The sequence below is a fragment of the Dama dama genome, chromosome 19, assembly GCF_033118175.1.
Source record: "Dama dama isolate Ldn47 chromosome 19, ASM3311817v1, whole genome shotgun sequence".
NCBI classification, from domain to species: domain Eukaryota; kingdom Metazoa; phylum Chordata; class Mammalia; order Artiodactyla; family Cervidae; genus Dama; species Dama dama.
The window spans coordinates 25,121,196-25,147,924 of NC_083699.1; the positions used below are offsets into that span (position 1 = coordinate 25,121,196).

General features: G+C 39.4%; 1 protein-coding gene across 3 annotated transcripts in view; it reads left to right on the plus strand.

Annotated features, from left to right (window-relative positions):
- The window catches only part of FNDC3B (fibronectin type III domain containing 3B), a 354,322-nt gene extending 330,928 nt beyond the window's left edge, over positions 1-23,394 (plus strand). For all 3 annotated transcript variants that reach the window (XM_061168343.1, XM_061168345.1, XM_061168344.1), the window contains exons 24-26: positions 4,678-4,844; positions 7,495-7,622; positions 19,897-23,394. In XM_061168343.1, coding sequence (XP_061024326.1) covers positions 4,678-4,844; positions 7,495-7,622; positions 19,897-20,208 — 607 coding nt within the window. In that variant the 3' untranslated portion in view covers positions 20,209-23,394. The remainder of the gene's footprint in view (positions 1-4,677; positions 4,845-7,494; positions 7,623-19,896) is intronic.
- The last annotated feature ends 3,335 nt before the right edge of the window (positions 23,395-26,729 follow it).

Genomic DNA, 26,729 nt, shown 5'->3' on the forward strand with positions numbered 1-26,729 from the left:
TGTGGCTCAAGTTCCAGGGCTGGTGGTGCATGCACACATGTGGGATCCCAACACTGGCCCCGAACACTCTAAACAGAAGGCGGGGAGGTGCCGTCAGGACATCTGGATGGCCGCTGGCCTCTTCTGCATGGCAGAGCCTCGCTCTGAGTCCTTGGTTGTTGTAAAATGTGGAGTCTTCAGTCACTGTGTCTTGGGATGTGTAGCATGTTTAATTCTATCACCAAAGGCCTCTGGTTTACTTATTAATGGATTTTAAAAATAAGTTGGTCTTGGTAAAACAAATATTTGAGGAATATTTTTAATCTCTCCCTGAGTGGTTCTAGCCACAGGGTGTTAACCTAAGGGGGCTCCCAGAGAGGCCACCATGCAACTGGCTGTAAATCACTGGCTCTTCTCCTGCCTCTTGGAGTGATAGAAAATACAGAATTGGGGTGAAAGAGGGATCGTTTTATGTGCGTGTTGGCTTGTGCGCTTTTGTTTTGGTTGGTCTTTATTTGAAAGAGAAGTCACCGTCAGCACATACAGAAAGTTTAGGGTCAACAGATATTTACTTGAGGCCTGCTCTGTAGGGACTGGGGCTGTTACGTGAGCTTTCATACTGAGTCCCGGCATCTTGTGAGGAAGGTGCCCCTGCCCACACTTCACTAACCGGTCTAGTGGGTGAGGGTAAACGACCGCTGTGTGCAGGGCAGCCTCTCCCCACGCAGCTGACCCTCCACCCAGGAGGAAAGAAAGCAACCTCAGGGTTAGCTGTCTTCTCAGCATTACAAAATGACTGTGACCCACACTGCGTGGTTGTTACCTGTCCAGATCATTCTGGGCACGCTCCTTGTAGTAACACATTTCAGCCTCACAACAGCTCCATGAGGTAGGTCCTGTCATTAGCTTCATTGCACTGTCCCTCAATGCAAACAAGCTCCCTAATGGCAAAATTGTAAAGTTTTCCATTTCCATCACCTGTTCCGCATGCTTTTTCTAAACTGGAATGCAATTTTAAAAGATTATTAAAATGCTGTGGTACACCAGCAAAACAAGAGAAAGGAACAAAATAGCTATTCTAAAACTGGCAGATTTTGATGAATTTGAAGATTGAAATATTTGAAAATATGCCATTTGCTCAGTTTAGATTATACTACAAATTTAGAGTACTGACTCTGCTTCAGTAAATTTCTTTATGAATGTGAGTGCTGTTGCCTATGTAGATTTATTGAACTTATTTCAAAAGAAAATACCCTCCTCAGAGCCAGGAACAGGCAGGGAAGCAGTACTGCTGGTAGTCATCCTCTCCAAACTTCTTTAAAAACCAGGCTGTATTGCAAGGTTGTAGTGAAGATGCAACACTTCTACCTCTTAAACTGTGACTGCCATTTTGTGGTATAATTAAGGGCAATTACTCTAGTTAGAGATTCTAGCCTGAGTGAAGCTGAGTTAATAAATAGCTGTTTGCCTCTAGCATTAGCAAGGGGTATCTTCATTAAGGTTGTGATGTTGTTAGGTACGCTAAGTAGGTTACCATGGTATTTGTGGGTTTCAGCCTGGACTCTGGCTCTTCCTGAAATTAAAAATGCTCATTCTTCAGTAAAACGTTCTTCCTTACACAGCAAAGCAGAAGGAACATTAAACGGGTGAAATGACTAGGGCTCAGGAACTCCACTGCAAAGGCTAATTAATGCATGGATACTTTAAGATAAGTATTAACTCTGACAGGTTTTGTAAAAAAAAAAAAAAAAAAAAGCTGCTTAATCTCTGTATCTGTCCATCCATCCATCTGGAGGGAATGTTGTCTAGCACATGGAAAAGCTGCTGCTCTCCTTCAGAAAACCCTGCCCACACACCAGACCAACTAGTTCACAGGGATTAGGTCTAATCAATCTTTGAATACACAGCTTGACACACAACAGATGTTCAAGAAATGTGTGCTAAATGAATGCATAAATTCTGCCTACCCTTAGGCCAAATCAGTGCAAGAGACATTTTGAATTGTGTGTGATTGTACCGCTGACTGACTCGGGGCAGTATTTGAAGACAGTGCATTGTCCCCAGGTGCTGGGACAAAGCCCTGGAAAGTGGGAGAGACAATTGGCCTGTGTTAGGAACGAGGCATTGTGATTGGATTAACTCACATGGCTGTTCTCAGAGCGTGGTCAGGCCAGCCGATTCGGGTTCCGAATCTACTAAAGATCCTGGATAATGTTGGGAAGTTATATTATTTCCACAGGTATACAGTTAACTATAGAAGGAAAAGTGGTAACGTTCTATTGTAGTTCTATGCAATCAGTTTCATTGTGAAATTTTTAATTTTCTTAAGACCCTGGGGAAAACACTTAAAATGTAAGCCTGTTTTTTTCATGCCTTCTATGCCTGTGTCATGGAAAAATTATTTAGCAGAGAAGTACAAAATAGTCCTGATTCAGATGGGAGAAGGATCCATAAGCTGCCCGTCTAAACTGTCCAGCTCACCTGTGCTGTTTTTCTATTATTTCGATTAACCTGATGGATGATTCTGAGCAAAATTTTTCTTTTTTACAGATTTCCTCAAAGATATGTAGTCCTAAATGTCATCTTTCTAGTTTGAGAAAGGGGCTTTGGAAGCTCTTGGGAAGATAAAGGCTAAAATTGAAAGGATTTTCTAGTTAAACCTCAGTTATTTAGAAAATTCTGGTAAAGAGGACATGGTATTTCTCAGATGCCCAGTTAACATTAACTTCTTTGCCTAGTACATAGTAGAAGGTAATTAATATATCAGATTATATAGTATTACCTTATGGAAAATCTGAAATTTGTTTTTATTAGTAAGTAAAAGCACGAACTGATGTTTCTAGAATCTATACCATAATTTTTATTTATTTTTTTGTTGAAGGATAATTGCTTTACAGAATTTTTTTGTTTTCGGTCAAGCCTCAACATGAATCAGCCATAGGTGTACATGTATCCCCTCCCTTTTGAACCCCCTCCCATCTCCCTCCCCATCCCACTCCTCTAGGTGGATACTGAGCCCCTGTTTGAGTTTCCTGAGCCAGACAACAAATTCCCATTGGCTATCTATTTTACACATGGTAATGTGAGTTTCCATGTTACTCTTTGCATACATCTCACCCTCTCCTTCCCTCTCCCCATGTCCATAAGTCTATTCTCTATGTCTGTTTCTCCACTGCTGCCCTGTACATAAATTCTTCAGTACCATTTTCCTAGATTCTGTATATGTGCATTAGAATATGACATTTATCTTTGTCTTTCTGACTTACTTCACTCTATATAATAGGTTCTAGTTTCATCCATCTCATTAGAACTGACTCAAAGATGTTCCTTTTTATGGCTGAGTAATATTCCATAGTGTATATGCACCACAACTTCTCCATCCATTCATGTCCATCTGTCAGTGGACATCCAAGTTGCCTCCATGTTCTAGCTGTTGCACACAGTGCTGCAATGAACAATGGGATACATGTGTCTTTTTCAATTTTGGTTTCCTCAGGGTATGTGCCCAGGGGTGGGACCACTGGGCCACATGGCAGCTCCATTCCTTATTCTTCAAGGAATCTCCACATGGTCCTCCACAGTGGCTGCATCAACTTACATTCCCACCAGCGGTGCAAGAGTGCCCACCCCTCCCTCCCCCAACCGCACACACACCCTCTCAAGCACTCACTATCTGTAGACTTTTTGATGAGAGATTATAGTTGAAAATTTCCCCAACATGGAAAAGAAAATAGTCAATCAAGTCCAAGAGGCTCAAAGAGTCCATACAGGATAAACCCAAGGAGAAACACACCAAGACACATACTAAAACGAAGACTAAATACAGAGAAAGGATATTAAAAGCAGCAAGGGAAAAGCCACAAGTAACATACAAGGGAAACCCCATATGTTTAACAGCGGATCTTTCAGCAGAAACTCTGCAGGCCAGAAGGGAATGGCAGGATATATTTAAAGTGCTGAAAGGGAAAATATCTACAACCAAGATTATTATACCCAGCAAGGATCTCATTCAAAACTGATGGAGAAGTAAAAAGCTTTTCAGACAAGCAAAGGTTAGGAGAATTCAGTACCACCAAACCAGCTTTACAACAAATGTTAAAGGGACTTACACAGTCAAGAAATACAAGAGAAGAAAAAAGATCTTCAAAAGCAACCCCAAACAATTAAGGAAATGGCAATAGGAACGTTTATATCAATAATTACTTTAAAAGGAAATTAATTAAATGCTTCAACCAAAAGACACAGGCTGGCTGAATGGATACAAAAATAAGACCCATATATATGCTGTCTACAAGAAACCCACTTCAGACCTCAAGACACATACAGACTGAAAGAGGATGGAAAAATATATTCCATGCAAATGGGAGTCAAAAGAAAGTTGGAGTAGCAATCCTCGTATCAGACAAAATAGACCTTAAAATAAAAAATATTACAAGGGATAAGGAAGGACACTTCATGATGATCAGGGGATCAATTGAAGAGGAAGACGTAACAATTGTAAATGTCTATGCACCCAACGTAGGAGTACCTCAATGTGTGTATTTTTTTATGTAGACATATATTAGATATTAAACAACTATAACATAGCAGCTGGTTGATTTTTCAGATGGTATGAAAAGCATTTATCAAGTTGGCCTAATCTGTTGCATGTTTGTGTCATAGTTAATATCTTGTAATGGATGCTGTTCCTTTCTCTAGGTTTATTTCAATCTACAGAGGACCCAGCCACACCTATAAGGTCCAGAGGCTGACGGAATTCACATGCTACTCCTTCAGAATCCAGGCAGCCAGTGAGGCTGGGGAAGGGCCCTTCTCAGAAACCTACACCTTCAGCACAACCAAGAGTGTCCCCCCCACCATCAAAGGTTTGTGGACCATGTATTTCCGTGTGCTATTCTATGAGGAAGTGTTGGGATTTAGCTGTAGGAGGCTCAATTCTGACCTTAAATATGCTCTCCTAATATTTCTCATATCAGCCAGGAACTTTCTAAAAGAGAAGATTGGGAAATGGGTTTTACAGGGGGAATGAGAGGCCTTAAAGGAGATGGCTTACTGGTGTGACTTCTCTTGAGTACATGTAAATTATTATCACAAATAACAGTGAGGCAGTCTTATCCCCACAGGAGATAGATGGGCTGAGGGAAGAAAGAGACCAGAGCAACAGATGTTGGGTTAGGAATGCAGGTGAATTTCTGGTGGTGTAATGCTCATGGAGTTTACCACAGAGGTTTGAGTACCTCCCTTCAACAGTTGATCCGCATCTTTGGATGCCCTTGGTGTGTAAATGAGAGGCTAACAAGGGCGGCATCCCCATCTTCCCTCCAACCCGCAGCTCTCACGGGAAGGCTGCAGCAGCAGCCTGTCCTCATCTCCTGGAGTATTTGTCTTGAGGTTTGTGAATGACTGGTTGACTCTCTGCCCACTTCACGGGATCAGGGAGTGAGCAAAAGCCAGCTCCACTCAAGCGCTCCCTCCACCAGGTCTGCTCAATCCTTGTCTCCCGCTTTCAGCCAGACTGCTGCCTCTGCACAGCAGACCCGCCAGGCAGACAGCGACAGGGCAGAGCTGGCTCATCCATTCTCACCAGTGCTGGGCCCAGGTCCAGCGCCTCTAGGACCCTTGAGTCTGCACCCTCCCCTCCCCGGTACACCCCCGCTTTGCTTTATCCAGCTGCTGCCCAAAATGACTCTGAGGCTGACAGACCAGCAGCCCACCTGAACCCAGTTTTACATGGGGTCAAGTGAGGGTTGGCTCTGCTATTTGAGGTGCTAGGCAATGAGCACAAATTATGTGTTTGGTCCCAAGAGCTAGGCCATTTGAATCACTGCTTCCACACAAAGAGCTGTATCGGATACACCAGGACATGGAGTGCATTTACAGGAAGGTGTGGGGCCTCCAGGGCCTGAGTCAGGGTCTGACTCACATTCTGTTAAGGTTTCCCATAGGAAACCTTAGAATTGCAGGGTAACTTAGAATTGCTTAGAATCAGTCATGTCCAACTCTTTGCCACTCCATGGACTGTAGCCCGCCAGGCTCCTCTGTTGATGGGATTTCCCAGGCAAGAATACTGGAGCGGGTTGCCATTTCCTACTCCAGGGGATCCTCCCGACCCAGGGGTAGAACCCACATCTCCTGCATTGCAGACAGATTCTTTACCACTGAGGCACCAGGGAAGCCCCCTTGCAGGGTACTTTATGGTGCATGCCTTCCCCCTGCTCCCCTGGCCCTCAGGGGTCCAGAAGCTCTTTGACTTCTTCCTGTGACTAAGATACTGATGTAAATGGATGTAGACTTCTGGGTCACTTGGGTACGAAACGCCCTGGCACTTGGCGTGGCTTTGCCTTTCAGCTGTAACAGGAGACTCCTGACCATGCTGTGGCTGATAGGTTTGTTGTTGTAACAGGGAGGTTTGCCACATTTTACCAGTTAGCTAAATAAGTACGGGGGTCTTTCCAACACTATCTTTGCCTCTGAAGGTGATTATTGAGGTAGATTCATCTTTTGGAAAATACACCACCAAATTAATAGTCCTTGTAGGTCTTGGTACTTCTTCAGGTGGACCATGTCCTCACGCTGCCACACTACCAGGTCTTCCTCTCACTTTTAGATTCAGGAAGTTGTCATAGCTGGAGGACTGTGGTTGGCTGAGATTCTTTCTTTAGTTTTTCCATAAATTTCAGCCAACTCATACAAACTTTTTTTTAAAGGCAACTTTTATTTTTCTGAAATAGTGTTGTACAGAATTGAAAGTAGAAACAACTGCCTCTAAAGAATTCATGTAATTAGAAATTTAAAATAAGGGTATTCAGTGAGAGGAGTTACACATGCTAGTTACAAAATGGAAACATATCAGATATTGAATATAAGAAAATATTAAAATTTTATAGCCTGTAAGTGCTTTGCTACAAACTAATATAATTTCACTTTAAGCCGGAATGATGAGTCCAGTAGGTAGAAAATTAAAATATACGAACATAAGATAACTTTTACAGGCTTATGTCGAAGGCCACCTGCTCCTCAAACCTTTCTCAGACCCTCACATGAACGTGACCTCCCTCCCCTGGAACTCCTCAATGTTTTCCTTGTACCTCTCATTCCCATCTGGCCTACATTATGTCTGCTTGCTTATCTTTGTATCATACCTTTCTCTCTGCTTCCCTTAACTACATCTTAATTTCCTTGAAAGTAGTGTCTAGTTTTGCAAAGTACCTAACACAGGACTTAATCATAGAAGGTTCTCATTAGCCTTAAGAAAAAAAAATGAGAATGCAAGCCAGGTCAAGCAGTTGTTAATAGGATAGTAAGCAAAGGACTCTTCGCCAGTGACTTCAGTGCCTTCTCTTTGTAAAGGGTGTCCTGATAGATTTCCACGGGGGCTGGACAAATAAACTCCCCTCCCAGGGCAGGCACAAGCACACTCTCCCTCTCTCAGATTCTCGGTAATATTACTGAAATACTGACCATTTATATGATACTTTGAATTTTTGACCATGAATGTGTGGATTTGTATTTCAGCACCTCGAGTAACACAGTTAGAAGGAAATGCGTGTGAAATTTTATGGGAGACGGTACCACCCATGAAAGGCGACCCTGTCAACTACGTTCTGCAGGTGTTGGTTGGAAGAGAATCTGAGTACAAACAGGTGAGAACCAGCATGTGTAGCACGTGTGTGGCCTGTCAGTCTGGTTGGCTCCTGGCCTCTGCCTGTTGCTGTGAGGGTTCAGTGGCAAGTGAACTACATTTTTCTTAAAATCAATCGTAGAAACTGATTCACAAGTACCCATTAGCTGACTCTTTAGGATATAATAGCTCTAGCTTATGTTCTTATATTTTCAGTTTCTCAAGCATGATCTCATGGGTTTTAAGTTCTATATTTCTATTTGATATTGCTTGTGGTATTCACAAGTATCAAACTGTGTATGTATTGAAAACTGTGTCAGTGATTTTACTCTAGAGGGAAAAAGTGTCAACCTAATTACTGAAGCCCCTGTTCTATCTGCTTTTTTTACGGAAGTTATAATTGAAGGATGAGGAAGGAAGAAGAGGACTTATCAGCCCTCAAGGCTATGATTCAGAAGCTTTGGGTCACTGTTTGTCATCCTTTAGTGTGCATAGGATCATATGAGAATCTGTTCATGTGGATTTTGATTCAGTCAGTCTGGGGTCATGGTTCAAGTCCCCAGGTAACACCAATGTTGCTAGTGCATGGACCATGTTTTGAGTAGCAAGACTATACATATCACATGATAAAGATTTGGGTTTATCATTCATTACACCCTTTTTGATCCTGATTCTTCCAGAGCCACTCATTGTATTGTCACTAGCTATGAAAGATTCAGCTACTCTATAGGTTTCCATAACATTCCCAGAAACTTAATAACTATGTGAAAGCAGAATATAACGCTGTTGCTCTGTTAGGACAGCTGAGACCCGCTCCTTACCAGCACTTGTAATAGAGGTGTGCATTTACATCAAACTCAAGAAATTGAAGATAAATGCCACCTGCCTTCTGAATCTTTATCATAATTTGCAAAAACTTCTTTATTCAGATAAAGAATAAAGGCTCCAGATACACAAAACAAGTAGAAAAAACAATTCAGAGCTTGTGTTAGTTCACTGGTTAACATCCCTCATATAATAATAGTGTGTAGAAAGAAAGAAAATTTTAGTAAATTTCATAATCCTTTGTTACTATGAAGTGTCAGATTAAAAAGTGAATTGCTTTAAACACATTTTGCAAAAACTTGTTTTAAATATGACAGCCACCAGTGTTGTTTAACATCAGTGGATGGTTTCACCAGTTTCCATCATTCCTCTTAAATAAGAGCAAACACACTCTTGTTTCCTTTCACCTTAGAATCTCATTTTATACAGTATATTTCATTTCACAGTAAATACGTTTTTAATTTATTTATTATAATTGGAGACTAATTACTTTACAATATTGTGGTGGTTTTTTGCCATACATCGATGTGAATCAGCCACGGATATACATGTGTCCCCCGGTCCCAAACCCCCCACCCCCTTCCCTCCCTATTTCATTCCTCTGGGTTGTCCCAGTACACCGACTTTAAGTGCCCTGTTTCAGGCGTAAAACTTGGACTGGTGATCTGTTTCACATATGGTAATATACATGTTTCAGTGCTATTCTCAAATCATCCCACCCTCGCCTTCTCCCAGAGTCCAAAAGTCTGTTCTTTATATCTGGGTCTCTCTTACTGTCTTGCATATAGGGTTGTCATTACCATCTTTCTAAATTCTATATATGTGCGTTAATATACTGTATTGGTGTTTTTCTTTCTGACTTACTTCACTTTGTATAATAGGCTCCAGTTTCATTAGAACTGACTCAAATGCGTTCTTTTTAATAGCTGAGTAATATTCCATTGTGTATACGTACCACAACTTTCTTCTTCATTCATCTGCTGATGGACAGATTGCGTCCATGTCATAACTATTGTAAACAGTGCTGCAATGAACATTGGGGTGCACGTGTCTCTTTCAGTTCTGGTTTCCTCAGTGTGTATGCCCAGCAGTGGGATTGCTGGGTCGTATGGCAGTTCTATTTCCAGTTTTTTAAGGAATTTCCACACTGTTCTCCATAGTGGCTGTACTAGTTTGCATTCCCACCAACAGTGTAAGAGGGTTCCCTTTTCTCCACACCCTCTCCAGCATTTATTGCTTGTAGACTTTTGGATAGCAGCCATTCTGACCGGCATGAGATGGTACCTCATTGTGGTTTTGATTTGCATTTCTCTGATAATGAGTGATGTTGAGCATCTTTTCATGTGTTTGTTAGCCATCTGTATGTCTTCTTTGGAGAAATGTCTCTTTAGTTCTTTGGCCCATTTTTTGATTGGGCTGTTTATTTTTCTGGTATTGAGCTGCATGAGCTGCTTGTATATTTTTGAGATTAATTGTCAGTTGTTTTGTTTGCTAATATTTTCTCCCATTCTGAAGGCTGTCTTTTCACCTTATAGTTTCCTTCATTGTGCAAAAGCTTTTAAGTTTCATTAGGTCCCATCTGTTTATTTTTGCTTTTATTTCCATTACTCTGGGAGGTGGGTCATAGAGGATCTTGCTGTGATTTATGTCAGAGAGTGTTCTGCCTATGTTTTCCTCTAGGAATTTTATATTTTCTCGTCTTACATTTAAACCTTTAATCCATTTTGAGTTTGTTTTTTTTGTATGGTGTTAGAAAGTGTTCCAGTTTCATTCTTTTACAGGTGGTTGACCAGTTTTCCCAGCACCACTTGTTAAAGAGATTGTCTTTTTTCCATTGTATATCCTTGCCTCCTTTGTCAAAGATAAGGTGTCCATAGGTGTGTGGATTTATCTCTGGGCTTTCTATTCTGTTCCATTGATCTATATTTCTGTCTTTGTGCCAGTACCACACTGTCTTGATGACTGTAGCTTTGTAGTAATAGTCTGAAGTCAGGCAGGTTGATTCCTCCAGTTCCATTCTTCGTTCTCAAATTGCTTTGGCTATTCGAGGTTTTTTGTGTTTCCATACAAATTGTGAAATTATTTGTTCTAGTTCTTCACAGTAAATAATTTTACATGTGTTACTCTTTCAACTTACCTCAAAGATATGATTGGTTTCAGAGTTTCAGCTCACATGGAGAATAGAGGATTTTTCCTCCCACTAGATTTAGTCATCTCTAACACCAATAGAACCGTCCTGTCCCATAGCATTGTAAAAATGGGTTAAAGGACGAAATGTTACAAAATTTTACAACATATCATTTAACACAACAATATTCACTTCCTAACAGTACATTCATCACTGTATTTTATAAACCTTTCCTCCAGGTACCATGCATTTCTGCTTGTTCTTGGGTAAATGTTCTGCTTCTCAAAGCACACTGATTAATGCTTTCTCAATGAAAAACAGCGTTTACTCAATATCTATACATCAGGCATTGCCAGAGTATAGGTTAATTCAACTTAGATTTTATTGGTAGATGTGCTGCTTTGAATCTTGCTGTTTAATGCTAAAATATTTTAACCCATGAACATACAAATACTAATATACAATTCCATATATGCTTCAAAATATATTTCTTGTTATAAACAAACAGCTATAAATTAGAGTTTCTTGGTGAAAACACAGTTAAACCAGGGTGGGCTCAGTAGATAGGAATTAGCAATCGTCTTGTAACCATGTGTTTCCTGCATTTACCAAGAAATGATTAAGGCAAGTTGCAGTTGAGTCAGGGACAATTTGTACTGAGTTTTTCGCTTCTCCCTATTCAGTAAGCATTAACTTAAGCATGATGTTTTGAGCCCTACATTCACTTGTTCTGGACACAAGATAGGGAGTGAAGCCTGTTTATATTATGTGTGCAAAATAATCGTTAATTATAGTCCAGAGATAACAGGCTTTGAATTCATAGAGGCAAAGGAAAAGAAAATGAGAGGTCATCATTGCAGAGCGTACACCGCGGCAGAGCTGTGGGCTTATGAGCAGCACTGTGTATACTTCAATCACAGCACTAATCACACAGGGTCCAGTAATGTGTGGGCTTGTGTTATTCATTTTTATCTTCCCAGGACTGGAACATAGCTAGGCACTCTGTAAATGTTTTTTGCATGCATGAAAGAGGCCTGTTTCAAAGGAACAGGGTGATTTATACTTGCAGTGCGGATGAGAATTAAACTTGACCATAGGGGGCATTTAGAAGTGATATTTGTAACTTAGGTGAAAAAAATCACCCATCATAGGACAGTGGCTTCTGTTCCCCAAGCTCATGTTTTACAGGCAGCATATGGCAAGGGCCAAGGCTTTTGCTGATATTTTGCCGGAAACATTGAGTTAAACTCTGTAATTAGCTTTCTTTTGTTTAGCTATCATGATGTAGGGTGAGCAGCTGGTTCTAATTATGAAACAGTCTATTAACTTCAAGTATTAAGTCCTCACCTAAAGTTTTACTCTGCATTAGTATGCATGCATATATTGATTTGGCTTCTCTGCCATTTAAAATGTCTTTTCAAGCATAAGCTTTTTCTCAAGAAGCTTGAAAGTTCTTTTCAGACATTAATTATAAAGCATTCAAGAAAAGAATGAAAATTGTGTGTATATCCAGGGGACTTTTTTCACCTCACAAGATAGAACGTAAGCAGTTTTAAAATCAAGAAAGTGAAATTATACACATTCATATTCAGATAGTAATGATTTTTATATAAAGTTTGTAAATATAAACACTGAAGGTAAGAAAAGGGTAACAAACTATAAGAAAGTATTGCCTACTGGGAGCCAAAATTTGTGACATATTATTAATACTGTTGCTGCTCAGATTTATTGCATTAAGAAAACGTTTGAAGCATCTGAAAATTCATAGTGCTCCACCTTTAACTTGATGGCATCTCTGAATTTATTTTGTATCATTTTTAAAATATAGTATTGGGACATGTATTGATTCTTTGTGGTATCACACAAGGTACTGTGAAGAAAGATCTTCTCTTGACCTTGATGGAATGATTTTAAAGACTTGGAGCCTGCATATTTTTTAATGGTTTGCAATTTAATTCCCTAATAGAAATGAAACAGGCTATGATTGTCTATTTTCATAAAGGTTCACATCCAAAGCAAAGTAAGAATAGATCAATATGGGAATATTTAAAAGCTATTATTTGTCTTACTGACTCTCAACATTTTGTAGGTTTATAGGTCGCTTTAAGTATCTGATGAGGGATATGACCCCTTCTACCAGAAAAATATTCATGCATACATCCATTTTAAATTGCATATAAAACAAATGTATGTTCAGTTTCCTGGAATTCTGATATAGGACCCCTGATTCATTGAGAAACTGTTAGGTGCCCTGTACAGTGAGCGCTGCCTGGCATATAACAGAATGGCATAATCTGTGCTCTCAGAGCTTCCCAGTCCCACTGGGGTGGAAACAGCATGCCCCCAAGATGCAGTTTGACAATAGTGCCCTTCCCATCCTCTTTGGCTCAGGAGCAGCAGTTCCTGCCCAGCATTGCACTCTCCACAGGGGAATCCTACAGGTTAGTAAATGCCCACTTCAGCAAGGGGCCAAGAGAGGTCAAGTCTGCCTTCTGGAGCCATGTGGTATTGGAGGACTTATTCACCTCTCTGGGCCTTGCTGTCTTGTCAAAGTGGAGATACTGATTCTACATTTCAGGGTTACTGTGAACATCAGCTCTGCTCAGTCTTGAGAGGGTGCTGTCAGATGGTGATGCTGGGCAGTTACATCCCTTTTTCTTGGGAGAATTAGTAGAAGATTTCAAGGATTTCAACTACACAGCATGTTACTCTGAATTGAGGGTCACAGATTCTTCATTTTGATTATCTGGGTATTACTTTAAACCCTCTCACTTGGAATAAACATGTCAAAATTACTTTAAAATATATTGCACACCAAATCAAGGACAGAAATAGTCTTTGTAAAAATAATATTGCATGTATACTTACTGTGATATTAGAATTGGTTACTTCAATAAAGATAATCTTAGATGGAGCTATGCCTTTTAAATTGGGTTGAGGCAGGAGGAAGAACCCATAATGGTGCCCCTGTCAAAATGAATGAAAACAAAAGAAGAGGCGCAGCCTGCTGCAGAGAGGGGCACAGTCCCGTGAAAAGTCCCCTGAACTGTGCTGCAGGCCTGATGATCTTACTGATGGTGTGATCCTATGGCTGTGATTCTTTACACAAAAACAAATCAGTTATCTCAAACCTGTGGGACCAGAATCCTCAGGAAATGGAGTATTGGCATTGTTTTCATTTTTTCCTTAGCTAGGAAGGAAGCCAAAAGGTTTAATCATAAGTGTTGTCAACTACTATCAATGCACTGAAAACAACTCAATCATTGTTAATGACTCTGTTGTATAATCATGGCTGTACCTATACTACACCCTGTGGTTTGTGTGGGGGTTCTAAATGTTCAGATGTACTTGTTTCTGGTAATTCTCCTCTTTTCAAACTGTGTGGTATAAGCATATCTACTCTTAAATATTTAAGGGTTCTAATTAGAGAACATTCGATGAGCATCTTCTCTGTTATAGCTATGTGCTATTTGCTATGGAAATAGAACCCAGTCCCACACTCAATATATTTATCACATATATATATATATATATATTTAAAGATAATAAAAACATTGTGTTGACAATGCTTTTGAAAGGGGTGAGGTCTTCCAATTAAAATAAGAGCTAAAAGAAAAACATTTACAAATTAAAGCTCTACTTTTGATTGGACTTGTCATTAAGGAAGTTCCCTTCTATTAGATATTCATTTTTCCTTCACTAAGCTTTTTGCCTAAGGGTATGAGAAAAGTAGCATTCCTTTACTTTCAAAATACATTTTCAGGGATCTTTAGGGAGAGAAGTATAAATCAAAAAAATTATTTATATAAAGTCTCTATTCAAGATTCCATGAATTGGGTTTCTGGGAAATTAAATATACTGAGCCCACTTTCATAGAAGGAGCTAGCCATGCAAATTCTGGAAACCATAGAAATAATTTAACACTAGATATAAATGAAACTTTATATCAGCTTTCCAAAAATCTCTCCCACATCTGTGGGGAAATAGGTTACTAGGTGGTTTTCAGCCATGAGGTCATCAGTGTGGCATAAATTAAGAGGACACATCGCAGAAGTGCTGCCCAAGTCTTTCCCTGGCAGAGTCTGGTTTGGGGACCTGCTTTCCATACATCATAAAGGAAAGGCAGTGGGACCCAGGGTGGGGTGATCTGGAAGGGTTTCACGGAAGCAGCAGAGAAGTTATCAGACTCCCTGGGGAGACAAAGTCAGAAGGTCAAGGGAAGTACACTTGGCATCACTCCACAGTCACTAGATGAGGACTAACTTGGAGGGTGGGTTCAACCCAAGGACATCGAACCAGTGGAGCTAGAGCGGCTCCTGTGATGAGCGGGGGTCAGTGAGATGTGAGAAATCTCCCCTGGGGGCTACCGCTAACCACCCTTACTCACCTGAGACCTCAAGAAATCAACAGCTCTCTGATCCTTAGCTTTCTCATCTCTAAAATGGGAGTAATGCTCAGTTGCCAGAGTAATCAGAAGGATTAAATTTGATAAAGAGGACTTACCTCCAGCATACTCCTTTCACAAAGCATTTTGCACAGTTTCTTATTTAATAATCCCCTGTTGGGATTAAGTTAGGTACTGTTACTGTCCCATGTTAAAGATGAGAAAAGTAAGGCTCAAAGCTGTTATTTGCCTGAGGTCACAAACCTAGAAAGTGCCAGAGCAAGGACTTAGACCTGGAATCCTGATGCCAGTTCCCTGGGGTTCCACAGAAGAGCTCCAGTAGCTACCACATTTCACTCTTTGCTAAGTGTAAACATTTCAAGAGGTGAGACCTCCAAAAGGATTAATGAAAGAAAAGTATCAAGAAACCTTACAGCTAAAGCTTAGATGGCATCTTTTCTTCAACTCCATCAACATCCTCACATTAACTACTGCCACCATAGAGTTAGAATAGATTGTTACCTGGGCTATTGCAGATAGGAAACCAAGGCTCAGATGGTGAAGGGACTGGTAGTATGCTGGTCACTCCCTTCATGAATGGTCCAAACAGTTTCAAAAAAAAAAAGACTTGTTTTGAAAAATACTGATTTGAGCATCTAACTATGGGAAATTAAGTAAAGAACATTCACAATGAAAAGGTCTCTGTAAAGAAAAAAAAGGTGCACCATTGTTTTTCTGAGACCATGCACATGATGTTGGGAAATAATCCATAGACAGTATCATCATGGTGTAGTCTGAACTCCTGAATAGCTGGCTGTGTGTGGGTTGGGGCAGTCACCATGATGACAAGTTCATCTTAAAGTAGCCATTTAACTAACTTATCATTGGAACAGTGAGCTCTGAGAAAGGAGTGATCTCTCAGGATCACTGGGGTTTTCTTATAGCTCTTTTGTCCTTGGCTGCTCGAGCCCTGCTCAGCCCTTGGCAGCTGCTAAGACACATGCCACAGTCTTCACACAGAAAGAGTAGCTCACCTAGAGGCACATGCTTCAAGTCTTATAAAAGGGAATAGCAAAAGCAAGGGTGAATCTGGGAAATATGAGAAACAATTGATTTTCTGGGGCTTACTCACTAAACAAAAGTACAATAAGACTCTTAATGGCTACTTCTAAAGTTTGGAAATGAGGGAGGAAAAAATTTTCAAAAGGCTGAGTATCAGGTGAACATTGGATGTTCTGATGCCTTTTCTAAACTACAATCTTCTTGCTCTTTCAGTTCGCACAACACGGGATGAGTGGCCCGTGCACTTGTGTTCTCTAATACAGTGTCCTGCTTCTTGTGGAAGTTTATGTGCCGGTCTTTAGCAACTGAATGTAGATTCCCACTGACTCTGGCAAGTGTTTCAGACAGAGTTGAGATTGTTGGAAATGCTCTTTATTTTCTAGGGAATTTATGTTAATGGGCAAAATTGTTTTACTAAGGTGGCCTCTCACTAAAAATGCCCCTATCACTTTTGATCACTGTATGTTAAAAACATATTTGAAGTATTTTTAAATTCTAAACAGTAGTAGTAGTAGTAGTAATATTAATTGCTAACTTTTGCTGTGCAGTTACCTATATACCACCCATATTTTAAGCACTTTATGAAGCTAATTCAGTGCTACTCAGCTGGAAAGTGTTTAGTCAATTTTACTTTCCTATTTAATTAACCAAATCTGTTTACTGATTTGAGTTTCAGCTAGTTTTTTCCTATCTCTAAGACATGGATTTTTGTGTAATTTTAAGGTGATTATCATTTCCTCTAAGTGTTTTGAGTATCAATACCATCTTGATAGAAGAACGAAGTGGAAGAAAAATGGAAAAGGACAGGTTGGTCAAACAGGAAACACTTAAGACAGACCATTAAAGTAAATATTAATTTGTGATAAACAGGACTGCATCAAAAAATTTCTTAAAAAATGATTAGGTAAGCCACAAAACTGGGAGAGAATGAATATTCATAACATAACTGACAAAAAACTTACATCCAGATTATATTAAAGAACCACTGCAAATTAAAATAGGCAAAACAGTTGAACACACTCTTCACAAAAGAAGTTATATGGATGACCAAATAAGCACATGAAGAGGTGAGAAACACCTTTAGGCATCAGGGAAATGCAACTGAGGTCCCAGTCTCATCCATGAGAATGACTGAAATATAAATGACTGACAATAACAAATGTTGGTGAGGCTGTGGAGCAACTGGAACTCTCATTCTTAGCTGGCAGGAGTGCAGAGGGATGTGCTTGTTAAAACTTTCCTATGCAGGAGTTGCTTGTATATTTTTGAGATTAATCCTTTGTTGCTTCGTTTGCTATTATTTTCTCCCAATCTGAGGGCTGTCTTTTCACCTTGCTTATAGTTTCCTTTGTTGTGCAAAAGCTTTTAAGTTTCATTAGGTCCCATTTGTTTATTTTTGCTTTTATTTCCAATATTCTGGGAAGTGGGTCATAGAGGATCCTGCTGTGATTTATGTCGAAGAGTGTTTTGCATATGTTCTCCTCTAGGAGTTTTATAGTTTCTGGTCTTACATTTAGATCTTTAATCCATTTTGAGTTTATTTTTGTGTATGGTGTTAGAAAGTGTTCTAGTTTCATTCTTTTACAAGTGGTTGACCAGTTTTCCCAGCACCACTTGTTAAATATACAAGCAACTCCTGAAGCTCAATTCCAGAAAAATAAATGACCCAATCAAAAAATGGGCCAAAGAACTAAACAGACATTTCTCCAAAGAAGACATACAGATGGCTAACAAACACATGAAAAGATGCTCAACATCACTCATTATCAGAGAAATGCAAATCAAAACCACAATGAGGTACCATTACACGCCAGTCAGGATGGCTGCTATCCAAAAGTCTGCAAGCAATAAATGCTGGAGAGGGTGTGGAGAAAAGGGAACCCTCTTACACTGTTGGTGGGAATGCAAACTAGTACAGCCGCTATGGAGAACAGTGTGGAGATTTCTTAAAAAACTGGAAATAGAACTGCCATACGACCCAGCAATCCCACTTCTGGGCATACACACTGAGGAAACCAGATCTGAAAGAGACACGTGCACCCCAATGTTCATCGCAGCACTGTTTATAATAGCCAGGACATGGAAGCAACCTAGATGCCCATCAGCAGACGAATGGATAAGGAAGCTGTGGTACATATTCACCATGGAATATTACTCAGCCATTAAAAAGAATTCATTTGAATCAGTTCTAACGAGATGGATGAAACTGGAGCCCATTATATAGAGTGAAGTAAGCCAGAAAGATAAAGAACATTACAGCATACTAACGCATATATATGGAATTTAGAAAGATGATAATGATAACCCTATATGCAAAACAGAAAAAGAGACACAGATGTACAGAACAGACTTTTGGACTCTGTGGGAGAAGGCGAGGGTGGGAAGTTTCGAGAGAACAGCATCGAAACATGTATATTATCTATAGTGAAACAGATCACCAGCCCAGGTGGGATGCATGAGACAAGTGCTCGGGCCTGGTGCCCTGGGAAGACCCAGAGGGATCGGGTAGAGAGGGAGGTGGGAGGGGGGATCTGAATGGGGAATACATGTAAATCCATGGCTGATTCATGTCAATGTATGACAAAAATCACTACAATATTGTAAAGTAATTAGCCTCCAACTAATAAAAATAAATGAAAAAAAAAAAAAAAAACTTTCCCATGCAACACAGCACTTCTAGGTATTCGCCTAAGAAAAAGAGAAACTTAAGTCCAAGATTGGAACAAAAATGTTCATAGTACTCTTACTGTATAAAAACTCCAAACTGGAAATAATGCAAATATTTGTCAAGAAGCAAATGGACACATCAGTGTACAGGCATGTGATAAAATACTTATTCTTCAGTAAAAGGAACAGCTGAATCTCCTAGGCACAGGAAAGTGCACAGTGACTGTATTTGTATGAACCTCTAGAGCAGGCAAAACAAATTACAGGATGAAAAGTCAAAATAGTGTTTACCTCTTAGGGCTGGGGTGAGCTGTCTAATGGAGTAGGGTTTCATGGTGTAGCCACTAGCGAATGTCAACTGAGACTTTGCCCTTTATTTCCGTAATTTGTTTTTAATTGTTTACATTTAAAAAAATTAGTACGGTGCACCAAGATCAGAGAGCCCTTTATTTATTTATTTTTTTTTTTATTAGTTGGAGGCTAATTACTTCACAACATTTCAGTGGGTTTTGTCATACATTGATATGAATCAGCCATAGATTTACATGTATTCCCCATCCCGATCCCCCCTCCCACCTCCCTCTCCACCCGATTCCTCTGGGTCTTCCCAGTGCACCAGGCCCGAGCACTTGTCTCATGCATCCCACCTGGGCTGGTGATCTGTTTCACCGTAGGTAGTATACATGCTGTTCTTTTGAAATATCCCACCCTCAGCTTCTCCCACAGAGTTCAAAAGTCTGTTCTGTATTTCTGTGTCTCTTTTTCTGTTTTGCATATAGGGTTATCGTTACCATCTTTCTAAATTCCATATATATGTGTTAGTATGCTGTAATGTTCTTTATCTTTCTGGCTTACTTCTCTCTGTATAATGGGCTCCAGTTTCATCCATCTCATTAGGACTGATTCAAAGAATTAAGTCATCTGCTGATTTATAGCCTAAATTATTAAAATTCAACTAGATGCATCACCATTACTTGTATCAGCTGCAGTACCGATGTGTGCCTTACCTCCTGTCAATATCAGAGCCACTGAATTTATGTTTTATTCAGAGTAGGTCAGAATACTTTATGGATGAAATACAGACTTGGACAAATGCCATTCCATGTACTCTTTGTTGTTATGGAGTTCATTTAAACCAAACCAGTTCTACAAGGACCCAATGTTATTTGATTATTACTTCAGAGACCACAATGTTGTTATAATTGACCAGGACTTTTCTTTTTCTTGAAGGTGTACAAGGGAGAAGAAGCCACATTCCAAATCTCAGGCCTCCAGACCAACACAGACTATCGGTTCCGCGTGTGTGCGTGTCGTCGCTGTTTAGACACCTCTCAGGAGCTAAGCGGAGCTTTCAGCCCCTCTGCAGCTTTTGTACTACAGCGGAGTGAGGTCATGCTTACAGGGGACATGGGGAGCTTAGATGATCCCAAAATGAAGAGCATGATGCCTACTGATGAACAGTTTGCAGCCCTCATTGTGGTTGGCTTTGCAACTTTATCCATTTTATTTGCCTTTATATTACAGTACTTCTTAATGAAGTAAACAAACACAACAAAACTAGAGGTATGAATTTAATTAATGCTACACATTTTAATATACACATTTATTCAGATACTCCCTTTTTTAAGCCCTTTTGTTCTTTGATTTATATACTTATTTTACAGATTTAGCTAGGAAAAAAATATCAGTGTTTTGGTGCACCTTTTTGAAATGCAAAACTAGGAAGAGGTTAAACTGGATTTTTTAAAAAAAAGAAGCAAACCAGATACCAAAAGCTAGCTTATGTTTTCTTTTAAATTTTTCAGATTTGCCTTCATTCTGTCTTCACTGATGTCTTTTGCAAGCCTTTGATTTTTTTTTTTTCCATGTTACAGTTTAGTAATTTATATTCACTGTTCACTTCTTATGTCTTGATCATCTGTATCTGTGAACATGAATCACAGGGCTAGGATTTCGGCATTGTCAGAGTATTACCACACAGAAACCACCACATGATGGACAATATGTTCACTCAGATAAGGCTGCCCTAAACAACCAAGTTGTCACTCAGTTATTTAACTGTTTAGCTCATTGAAATCAAAATGTGTACTTTAATCTAAAATGTTTTAATAATCTGTATTTCCTATGATTTTAACACTATGAGCTGCCTGTCTAAGAAATCAAGTAACCAAAATGCACCTATAAATTATGGAGCATTGTAGATTTTACCACATCAATTCATAGCAGTAACTTTTCGAGGGCATTGTGCAATAGTTAGTTGTTTCCTTGTTCAGCTATTTTAAAAGCTGCTTTAACTTGTTTGTCTTTGTATATAACTACTTCTAATCTAATCACTAGAGTTATTATATTCTGTTATGTTTGACCAGAATTCTATGACGAGAACTGGTGACAGTTTAGTGCCTCTGCCCATTGTCCATGATTTACACTAATTGTGATCAGTCTCCTTATATGTCAGCTCGTTATTTTTGAAAGATTTGCCGTTAGGCTGTTCTTTGAGGTATCAATGAAGTGATTGAATTTCAGTTCCTTAATTCAGTGCACATAATACTAATCTAATAGCAAATGAAAATTAAAACCCAATAAATTTGTAGTTCCTATTTTTGGGGGTTGACTTGGCTATGTGTGGAGAGGGAATGGTATTTGCTGGTAAGAAGCACAGGGTGTTTGGGGGTCAAGGAGCCTAGATTCTCTCCCTGGATCTGTCACTAAGTTGCTGCGTGACCTGAACACGTCACTTTACCTCTCTGTGCCTCAGTGTTCCCATGCATTAAAAATAAAAAATAAAATGGGGATTCTAATGTTTGTAAGTGCTTTGAGATCCTTGATCAACAGGTGCTATCGGAGTGCAAAGTGTTACTCTTGCATGTTTCTTTTGATTCCTGAGATTGTCAATTTTAACCCAAAGTCATTGGATTATGTATATGAAGTCCATAATGTTTGCATACCTCAGGGACATTTAAGAGTTGGAGGTGCAAATATATTCCAAAAGGGTGCAACAGACACAGTGTATCCCCCTGCTTCTGTTTCTGTATATTTTTGCTACTTGGTTTTTCTTGATCATAGCTATTTTGTGCTTGGTCTGTGTTGTCTTAAAATGCAGTATCCTGTACTAGCTTATAATGTTCCCATACCAAAGTCATGGGGAAACCAACATTATTTTGTTTTTGGTTTATTTATACTATATTCTGCATACAGTACTTTAAATGCCAATTACAGTGCAATCTTTATTTATTGTAAAATTTTTTAAATGTACTTATGTACTAATTTTCCCTTGTAGCATGTTATTTTTTTGTGTTTTATACTTTTGTAATTTTAGGTCAGTCTTGTTCCTTGGCAACATCTGTAGTATTACCATTCTTCTGACATTTTCTTGTGTTTTTAAAGATAAAGAGCATCTAGTGCATTAAATGCCAAAAAAAAAAAAAAAAAACCCATTATCAGTGATTGAAACGTTTACATGTACCCAAGAAAAACATAATCATCTCTTTAAAGAAAGTGCTAAGATCAATGAATTATTCTGTGTGCCTACATTGTGATGTAGTAAGTACTAGAAAGTTCTGTATTTTGTTATTGACTAGAATAACTAGTTTAATTCGCCTTGCAAACTGATGGCATCAAGGTAAATATATTTCTGCCAAAGTTTCTGGCCTTCCAAAACTCACTCCACTATTAAATGTGCATTACAATCCACTATAACAACTGCATCTGCATTTTCTGAAACAATCTCATGCCTTTGGGGAGAAGGCTTTTTTTCTTTTTTTTAAACAATGAAGAGTCAGCTGAGTTACAAGAACCTTGTCTGCAAGAGAAAAATAAAATCCCTTTTTGGAAACACTTCAGAACGGCTGCTATAAAGAAATTCTCTCAATTGGTTGGCATTTTTTCTTAATGAAATAGTACTTTAAGCCAAAATTGCTATGAATATTTGATCTTTGAGATTTTCATACTGTCTAACCACCAGAAAGCTGAGTGTGTGAACACTAGCTAACAGCACTTTATTTTATTGCTCTCCACTATTGACTGTTCATTATAATTCCCCAGTCAAAAAGTTATCACACTATCTGGCACTATTTTATATTACAAATATTATGTATATGTGATATTGATATATAACTATATATTGCCATTACACATGAACAATAAAATAAAGTGTTATGTTAACCTTCTCTTTTTGCCCTTTTGCAATATGTAGGAATGAGTGAGTGGCTTTCTGATGCTCTCTATATGTCAAACTCCTCTCTGGCACAAGAAATTCCAGTCATGTGAAGCAAAATTCCCTTTTGTCCTCAAAGAAATTGTTTAAAAAGAAAACTTTTTTAAAAGATTTTTTGCATATTATCTGCCTTGTTCTTATCAACTTGAAATGTTGGCATTTTCTAACCATGTTTTGTCGGCTACAGTAATTCAGTATTCCTGTTAAATTTGAAAAGTGCCCTAATTGAATGTGTTTGAATGTTATCCTTGCACAATTCTTTAAATTGAAAGACAAAATGTTTTACCTCACTGTTGGACATACATTCCAAGCTTTTCAACTTTAGGAGAAAAAAAAAAATAATCATGTTTTCCTGTATTGTAAATTTTAGACTATTTCATATACATTGTATTAAAACTGCCATATCAATTTTAATGTATAGATTTTGCAAATACTATGCTATATGTAATACCTAACTGTATCTGTAGTGTATATGTAATATATTTATGCCCAATAAATGTTTTAATTCTTTCTGACTTAAGTAGGGTTCTTCTGCCATGGATAGGATTGCTTTTGTTGTTGTTGTTTCTTTTTAAAATCTTAAACTACATCCCAGAAGTTGTAAATTCAGATGCCTTTAGAGGCCAGGCAGGTGGCATAGTGCAGGGAGCTTGCTTTGCCATCTGAAGGGGTGGCTGCCACCCTGCTCCTGGTTGGGGTCCTGCGGTTCTGCCACCCGCAAACATGTAGGCTAGTTTTTTCAAAAGAGGCTGCAAGTCCAGATCTCCCTAAATGGGCCAACTAACATGCGATCGTGGACAAGGCCCATGGGCAGCCAGTTCTTTTTCAGAGTCTGTGTAGATAAAGTACGCTTGTATTCTAACATGTTATCCATATGCCAAACTCAGGAGCCCAGGTTTTCCTCTTCACTTAGCACCTGGGATGCTCCTTCTCTGGGACAGACTCTGCACGGTTCTGACCTCCCCCTTCCCTCCTCCAGGTCCCATTCAGCAACAACAGCAGCAATAAAGTACAGTGTTGCTACTATAGTCATGGTTTCATCATGATGTTTAGATTTGTTTTGCTAGGAATGCCTGCTATCTTTTTTCCCCTGAGGGAAAAATGATTGGGGAAACATTGTTTATAACTCAAAGCTCTCTTTCTCAAAGAATGCTGATAATCATTCTTTTAGGTAAAAATGCCAAGTTGAACACATCAAGTTTTGCATGCCTCTTACACTCCACTCCTGAAAATACACTAAAGGGCCTTTTTTTTTTTTTTTTTAAGTCATAACTGCTCTCAACACTGAAGAGTGAGAAAGAATTGTTAGCATGAGAATTTTGGAAACTCGACCAAAGAAAGCTCTGAATTCTCATTTACCAGGGAAGAGAATGAACACCAACTCAATTTACGTGCCAAATTCACGGAAGGTTCAAAAACTGATAGACATATTTCCCTTTAAAGTGATGGTAAAGAGGGATGGGAACCTCAAATAGTATTGGTAAAAAGCTGTTAAAAATGCCATTATAAAAAATCATGTCTTTTTTCAGCCGGACAGCTGCTCCTCCATTTTTGCAGACACCAAAAGTTTATCCCCAAGAGAATGTAAAATAAGCCCTGGACTTAGAGAATGTTATTCTCACCTGAAGATGAAGTGGTTCAGTCCACCCTTCAGTGGTACTTCTCAGTCTTGGTACACAGTAATACCACCCGGGCAGCTTTTCAAAATCCCTATGTCAGACCCTACACCAATAAAATGAGTATTTTTGGAATATCCTACACCAATAAAATGAGTATTTCTGGAATATCAATGTTTTTTACACCTGCCAGGTGATTGCATTGTACAGCCAAGATCAAGAACCACTATCCTAAGGTGAAACTCTCAGGCAGCAATCTTCTCAGCTTTTTAGTCCTCTGGCTTAACCAAAGGTAACCTGACATCTGATGAAAGCTGCTAATGTGAAAAGTCCAAAGCTAACAACTTGGAAGAATCTGAGGCTAAGGGAGAAGAAGCTTCAGAAAACTATCAGCCCCAAAGAGATGAGAAAAGACAAGTCATCTTTAAACCAAAGTTAGGACGCTGTGGAAGAAGGACATGTGAGGAACATGGAAACATTCTTGGAAATTAGCAACTCAAGTAGAAGGATTGGAAACTGGAATTGAAAATAATCCCAAAACAAAGCAGAAAAGTGAAAAGATAAGTACAGCAGGATCAGACCCAGATATTCAATAGCCAAATAATAGGAACTGCAGAAAGAAGAGAAAATGTAGAGGAGGAACTCAAACACATGAGTTTCCAGAGTGAACGTACACAAGGGTGCTCAAATCAATAGATAAAACAGGGCCTCTGCCAAACCACACCAGCTTGAAATTTCTAAACAATAGAACCCAGAGAAGCTCCCCAACACATGGAAAAACTGATCACACAGGAGGATAAGAAGTCAGGATAGCTTTATACTTCTTAGTGGCAATACCAGAAGCAAGGAATCAGTGAAGCAAGTATGTCAAGATTTTGAAAGAAAAAGATTTCCCACCTGCTTACTCTCAGTCAAGGGTAAAGCATCATGAAGACATTTTTAGAAATTAGAGCTCTGACACCTTTGCCTCCCAAGTTCCCTTTCTTAGGAAAGCTACCAGAGAATATGCACTCAGCTGTGTCCGACTCTATGACCCCATGGACTGTAGCTCACCAAGCTCTTCTGTCCCTGGGATTCCCCAGGCAAGAATAGGTAGCCATTCCCTTCTTCAGGGGATCTTCCCAACCCAGGAATCCAACCCACATCTCCTGTATTGCAGGCAGATTCTTTACTATCTGAGCCACCAGGCATGCTTCCTGTGTGATATGAGTGGGTGCACCAAGAAAGATCCATCTGTGGGATTCCACCTTCAATGCCTTTCACACAGGTCAGCAGTTGGCTCTCTGGCCCTTTGCCTCAAATAAATTTATGCAACTCTCACTTTATCCCTTCCCTATCCACAGTCTTGATGGGTGCATAAACACACACTTCGCTCAGCAGAAGAACTGCAAAATGATCCTTTTCAACACTTGACCTTGGACTAATTAAAACTAACAATTAGGGAATTCCCTGGTGGCCCAGTGGTTAAGCCTCTGTGCTTCCACTGCAGGGTGCATGGGTTCAATCCCTGATAGGGGAAATAAAGATCCTGCATGCTGTGTGGCATGGCCAAAAAAAACAACTAACACTTAAATCTGTACCAGCACTGGTACCCTCTGTTCAGGGTGGTATCTAAAAAGAAGTTCCCACCTCCACCACCAGACTCTTAAGTGCCTCAAAAGCATGGGGGAGGGAATATGTACCCAGGACAATAAGGTCACTCAACTCTGCAGCACATACCACATTCTCTGGCACATAATAGAAGCTAAAAAAAGGTTTGTTGAATTCAGTTGACTAATTTGGTCAGAAAAGTTCACATAGCAGTGATGAGAACTGTAAGATACTAATCCAGTCATCTTAAGTCATGGTGTGTTATTTTGTGTACAGTATTTTAGTTCCTTTTAAAATTGTAGTCAATAAAGTAAAATGTAGAAATTGCACACAAAACACTGAAATTCCAGATTCCACTGAGGTTTGAGAGATCCAGCAACTCGAACTCTTATTCTGGAATGGTGATTATCAACAGGGATTGACAGCAGCTATCCTTGTAGGCTGGCATTTGCCCTGCACTTGACCACCTTCCCCCCTAAATCCCCAGCGTGGATATGGCTGATGACATCTCCTCTAATAAAAGAAAAATGCCTGGCTTTGTTTCAATCAATAGTGAGAAAACAGGTTGGGGGTGAGGGGATGGGGAGGTCAAGACTTCCAAGAATGATGGAGTGAGGGTGTCTGTAAATCTGCTTCTCCAAAGA